The 6893-nt window shown below is 38.3% G+C and overlaps 1 protein-coding gene across 1 annotated transcript; it reads right to left on the bottom strand.

Annotated features, from left to right (window-relative positions):
* Positions 1-3168: 3168 nt before the first annotated feature.
* Positions 3169-5995, bottom strand: znf770 (zinc finger protein 770; the record flags this gene model as incomplete). The annotated part of the gene is given in 6 exon segments (XM_084431995.1): positions 3169-3190; positions 3192-3370; positions 3659-3725; positions 5437-5597; positions 5599-5737; positions 5739-5995. Coding segments are annotated over 6 exon segments (825 nt in total).
* Between the last annotated feature and the right edge of the window lie 898 nt (positions 5996-6893).

The following is a 6893-nucleotide window of genomic DNA, read 5'->3' on the forward strand; positions in this document are numbered from 1 at the left end:
TATAATAATGTTCTCAAAAACATTAGCACAAAAAACATAATTTATACATCAATCAAGAAATATTTTTATCTTGAACATGTTTGTCTGTCCTTTTTTAAAGGTTACAACTTGTATTAGAATGTTCAGAGAACATTCAAAAGTTCCATTCCCATTATGTATATGAATTTTTTTAATTTTTTTTTTTACTTAAATGGAATGTCCCCTTACTGTTTGTGTAACCAAGAATTTTTTTTTTCCACTTTTAAAAACTGGACATGTTGAACGTTAAGGGAACATTCAGAAATAACGTTTTCATAACTTAATTTGAACGTTAGCGAAATGGTCTTGGAATAGTTTTTTGTTTTACTGGGATTTGCCTCTTGCAGTCGGGGGACAAGTTAAAAAAAAAAATTGAGCTGTCAAATGGGACACTTTCTGCTTCCCATTGTGTTTGATTTCTTTAGATGAAGAGTAAAGATGTAATATTTGTCAGATAAACAGATGTTTGATTTTTTTATGTATAGCAATAAGAAACAGTTTTCACTGAATAGGTTATACCCTGTAATACTCAGAACTATTTTTATAGCATATGTTACAGTGGCACGTTGTTGACACTGTCTCAAGTCAGACAACATTTTTAACACTGCTTCAAGTCATACAACTATCACTTTGTGCAGTGGAGCATGAAGATGAACACACCTACCAGACAGTTTCTAACAGGTTTCTTAAGCTCTCTCCTCATCTGCCATTGGTCAGATAAACAGATAGCCACACCCCAAACTCTCACAATTGGTTAAGCTATATTGTTGCTCTGTTGGCAGAATCAACTAAAGTGACTAATTTCTGTGAATCGGTTCTTTCAAACTGTTAATTTCTTACTTAAAGAAAAGTTTCAGAAATCGATTCATTGATTATTTCGCCATCATGTTGTCCATGGCTGGGAATCTGTTTTGTTTATTATTAATAATAAAGGTGTTTATGAGTCCTAGTTCAGTTTGTTGTAGCTCACAAAATAAAAAAGCCATTTAAAACCTACATAATTTGCATTTGCATTAAAATTATAGTTGTTAATTCCAGAACTGCTTATTCAAGCTGATTCCAGAACGGTTTTGAGTGAAAGATTAATTCACGAATTGGACATTGCTACAATCAAACGGAGAAATGGTTTACTTTTGGTTGCCTTCACCAATTCAAGTGGGATACAAGAAGATATTTTAGTTTACACATTTTAGCTTTAACATAAGGCTATATCAGACATGAACAAAACTGTTCAGACACTATTAAAAGTGATCAGTGGACTTACTGTAACTTTAAAAAAGTGAGGAAACCCGTTGCCTTAAAATGATTAATTGCATAATTGAAAAAATTAAGTTATGTGAAGTTTATGCAAGTTATTTTATACTTCATAAAACTTTTACGGGTTTCCTCACTTTTTTAAGTCAACTTATCACTTTTTACAGTGGAGTTGAACACGAAAATTGTTGCAAGAATGACCTTTAGGTTTAAAAACAAAAACACATGGGAAATACCAAATTCTGAATCAGCATAGTGGGTATTAGTGAAGCCATTTGTTGTTGCACTAATGACCTGCCAGTTGGGAGTTGCATGTTAAATGTTCATCTGCTTGGCAGGACAATATCCACTCGTTGGTCTGGGTCACGCATTAAAGAGCAGAAAAGCAATATAACTGAAATGATGTCGCTTGACGAGCATTTGTGGATATATTTGACGGTATAAACAAAATCCCTTTGTCTCGCCACAAAACATCATTAGCCGACATTTAACAATGTATTTGACCTAAATGACTCGATGATCCTATCAGAGTAGTCATGGCAGATATGACTTTTCATTGGATTAGACTTTGTGTTAAAGATAAATGTAAATGATGAGAACAAAGCTTAATCTGAGGGTGACCTAGAATGTAACTTGAATACTGATAAGTGTGAACTAGCCCACAACAGATTTATGACATGTCATGTGATATAGAAAGTATCTTGAGAAGGATTAGGTTGGGTGATTGTTGAATGAAGAAACCAATGTCTCATCATGAGTGAGCGGGGAAAACAGACAAACAAAGAACAACAAAAAAACTTCTGGCTACGCAAAAACTCACCTCAGACCCTCATCTCAACCCTTACAGAAATACAATTATTTAATATTATTAAAAAAAGCATGGCAAAACCAATCAGAGATTTGTATAGGCCTACCATTAAAACGTGGCATTACAGAGAGGTCAGTGTGTCCAGTAAGGGGAAATTGTCCCCAGGTAGAATAGACACGTATTAAACTTAAATAAAGCCAACCGGTACACGGAGTGATTTCCTATTACCAACCAGACATTCTTTTTTTGATTGGACTTTGGGTTGCGGAGGTCAAATAAATAAATAAACATCCCTCATTCCAGGAAATATTTGGTTAGATTGCGAAAATGAAATGAATCATAGGATATTTATTTTTTCCACCCAGTTTCCTACTTGGAACTCTAAACTCATATGACCTGTAGGTTACTGAAGGAAACTATGGACTCAAGAAAAGTTTACAAACAAAGAAGTTATTCATTATAAGTCATGTATAAAATGTGATTATAGGCCTATGTATATACATTCATTTCAGCCATACTGTGCTAAGAAAAAGCCACAAGGACGTACGGTATCATTTCCCTGCTATAGGCATTTGAGGGCCACCACACGTCAATTAGTTTTAGAAATTGTTAAGAGTGAGAAAGCACACTACACCATCTAGTGGATAAAGATGGAACTACTGAAATAACCTCACACTATGATCACCATTCTGCAATTACTGAATAAAAATAGATGGTGAAATGTCATAATGCTTTGGTGGTGTTGTGTTGATGTTTGCAAATGGTATTCACTCTATTTACTGTTAAATTAAAAAAGGCAAGTGGAACAGCCATACTATGAGTTGGCACAAAACCATCTAAATTTCAATGTTTTATTTAAATTTCTTCCTTCAGTTATATGGTTTCATGACAAGCTGTAAAATGAATTTAGCAATGAAATAAAATAAAGAACATAACATGTCATTGAATATTGTTAACAATAATTCTTGGTCTCTGTAAAGACAAATCAAGACAACGGTACTGCAAGAAACTACGCAGAACACAACTGATTCACAGTGAATTCCCTGTAGGTTGGGTCATATCTTGGGGCATACCTTGAGGTAACCCTTCTACCTGTGGGACAGCATGTGTTTTCAGATGATGGGGCAGCGTGAAGGTCTTCTGACACTGTGTGCACTGGAACGGCCTCTGGCCGGTGTGTGTAACACTGTGTCTCTTGAGTTTGGATGGCGCATTAAAGACTTTGAAGCATATGTCACACTGGTGGGATTTCTTTATTTTCTCTTCAGGGCATCTGTTTGCACATTTATGCTCATTTAATTTGGTTAACGTGGAGAAACACTAACTACAGCGTTCGGTAAAGCGTTTACCTGGATCCTGAAAGTCCAAATGCCCCACAACAACTTCTTCTTTCAGTCTGGGAACATCAGCTCTCTGTCGATACTCATGGGAACGGAGCACGTAAGAATCAGGGACATATTTAACAGCGTCCAAGTCCACAAAGGCACAATCTTCAAAATCATCCTCAGTTTCCTCAGTTCTTGATTCGGTAGCATAATGACAGAGAGATGAGTCAGTTTTGGGTGGACAGTCACTCACCCTGCCGAAAGGCACAATGTCAGATGCTTTTTTCTCAACAAGCACTGAGATGTCCGTTTTGTCCTTACTGCAGAACACGAAATCCACCTTACATTTACCTAAACCTACCCATCTCCACCCCCTGATCCCAAAACCCACCCCTAAACCTACCCATCTCCACCCCCTGATCCCTAAACCCACCCCTAAACCTACCAATCTCCACCCCTTAGATCTGGATCCAACTCCGCCCCCTGGATCTCGTGTACTGCAGTGAGGTGCTTCTGGTTTTATGCGTCAGATCCCAAATGGATTTGTTGTTGCACTGGAAAACAACCTCAGCCTTAATCTGAACATCCTCTAGAAGACTAGTACCGTTTGAGAAAAACACACCTGAATCCCTACAGTCACCATTTGAGATGGCATATTTTCTGTGACCATATTTTGATGTTTGTGTGCTGGAGCAAAGTCTTCAGCTCCAACTTGTGAGGAGATATTGCACATCTTGAGCTTTAAATATTGGAGTATTACCAAAAGAAAGCATATGTTCTTGTTCCAAATGACCAGCAATTTTACCCTTACCTTTTTTTGTGTGGATCCTCTGGTGGCACTCCAAATAAGACAGCTCTCTAAATGATTTCGAGCACACTTGGCGATTAAACATCTGAAATCTGTGTGGCTCAACTAATGTCTGGAGAGCCTAGAAGGATACGGAAAGTTTTCTGACAGATGCAGCACTGATGCACATCTTTATGTTGGCGCTTAAGGTACGTCGGGCTGGAGGATGCGGTCTGCGCCTCAGCGCCATCCGTCCTTCGGATGAGACGTTAAACCGAGGTCCTGACTCTCTGTGGTCATTAAAAATCCCAGGATGTCCTTCAGAAAAGAGTAGGGGTGTAACCCCGGCATCCTGCCCAAATTTGCCCCATGGCCTCTGTCCATCATGGCCTCCTAATCATCCCCATATACTGATTGGCTTCATCACGGTCTCCTCTCCACCAGTAAGCTGGTGTATGGTGGGCGTTCTGGCGCAATATGGCTGCCGTCGCATCATCCAGGTGGATGCTGTACATAGGTGGTGGTTGAGGAGATTCCCCCCTTCCATGTAAAGCGCTTTGAGTACCTAGAAAAGCGCTATATAAATATAACAAATTATTATTATAATTATTTATCAATGTGTCAGAGCTCTCAATCTCTACAGTACTTGACTTTGACTCTGTCAAGGGGACGTTTTGGTTAAGCTTACTTTTGCATTCAAGCATTTCATTCTTTTTGGTGTCCATAGATTCTAATATCTGAGGTAAAGACACATTACCGCCATCTGGTGTTGAAGCTCCATGTGTTGAAGATTTGGTCCTGTGCTTCTGCAGGACTCCATGCAACCTAAAAGGGTCGTTTCTTTTTTCCGCATGTATCTTGAGGTGTTTATTGAGATCACAGGCCTGCTTGAATGACTTTCTGCAGATCATGCAAGTATAAGGCTTGACGTCCAAATGAACGGACAGATGTCAAGTTAGTTTAGAGGGGAAACTGAATATCTTCAAGCATATTTTACACTGACATCCACTTCCCTTTTTGAGTGGAATTGGAGACATGGGATCAGAAGACGTGGATACTGGATACTGTTACTACATCTGGTGATGAAGATCTCAACCGTGGTTTAAAACACCTACCTTGAATATCACTCAAGGCATCAACCCTGGTAGTTACGACACCCCCCTCAGCACTCTGCTGGACTGTTTTCTTTCTTACCTGCATATCACTCAAAACAGAGTTGCTTTCCAGTCTAAATTCTTCCATACTTGTGACCTTTCAAGTGGTGTCTTTGTTGGAAATCTTTAAAGCACACATAGCATTTGAAAGGCTTTTGCTTTGTATGAATCAGAATTTGACGCCTGAGCTTTGATGGGGCTTTAAAGTATTTTAAACAATGTCCTTTTCTACTGTCAGAAACATTTTTTGCGAATCTCAACACCTGTGGTACCTGAATTTGTTTCGATTAAGTCTACTGTGGCTGACTTTTGTTTCTCTGTTGAACTGGTATTGCTTTGGGCAGTTAGATGTTTTGGAGAGTAAGATCTAACTATTTCACCAAGGCCATTACACACTTTGTTTTAACCTCCGCTTCACAGTGTAAGTTAGTGTGAGTTCTGATGTGTGCTTGACATGAGAGAGATCCCTGAAGGCATGGCAGCATATGGAGCATTGAAAAGGCCTCTGATCTGTGCGAATAAGGCAATGCTTACATAAACTTCTTTCCGCTACATAAATACAGACGTCAGGAAACAATCCATTTGCAATGGTTCCGTCCTCGCGCTTGTTCCTTTCGGCTCTTTTATCAATATAAACACATGCATACATTAATGATAACTAAATATGAAAATCAGATTCACTTTTGTATCCCATATCATATTAATAATCTTTTACATTTGCAGTTTTACACCACACTTTGCTCGAGAAGGCTTTGTCTTAAGGTAGTGTTTTCAATCACTGCTCTCAAATGTGAGTTTAGGCCTATTGCATTTTACAACCTTAATATTATAAACAACTAATTCGTACAAACAGAACTTCAGCACTAGATGGCAGTGTTAAGCTGTATGGCAGGGTGAAGTCGCAAACGTGAAAGCATGTGTTCAGTTCAGCTGGTTAAATAAATACAGTTGTATATCCATCTCAAACGGAATACAATTTAAAACATATATATATATAATAATCATTTGTACTTTATATATATATAAGAAGTACAAATGATTATTTGTGGGCACAACAATGCATTGTGTAATTTCTGTGGTTTGCCCTAAATGTAAATCCTTAATTCTAAAGGCATGTCCTTTTTTTTTTTAAAGCTCAGAATCTTATAAAGAAATATTGCTTAATATATATATATATATATATATATATATATATATATATAGGCTATATAGAGTTTTTTTTTTTTTTTTTTACCAAACCCAAAATAACAGGGAGTACATATTTCAAAGAAGTCGCGCAAGAGGAGCACAGTTTGTGCAACCACCCCATCACCGCGCGCTTGTCCATGCAATTAGCCCTTATCTGTAAGCAGTTTAATTTTCTGCGACATGGCGCGAGCGGCTTGGGCCTGATGGATGTGACATTAACGGGAGATGAAGCTGGGGAGATTGGACGCTGCAGTCACATAGTGGCATTTGTCACTGCCCCGGTCATGCAGATTGCGCCAGCACCGGCCACTGACTAAGATTAATGACGACGGCTCTCAGTCTTTGTTTCTCTCTGTGCT

Source organism: Rutilus rutilus, assembly GCF_951802725.1.
Source record: "Rutilus rutilus genome assembly, chromosome: 15".
NCBI lineage: Eukaryota > Metazoa > Chordata > Actinopteri > Cypriniformes > Leuciscidae > Rutilus > Rutilus rutilus.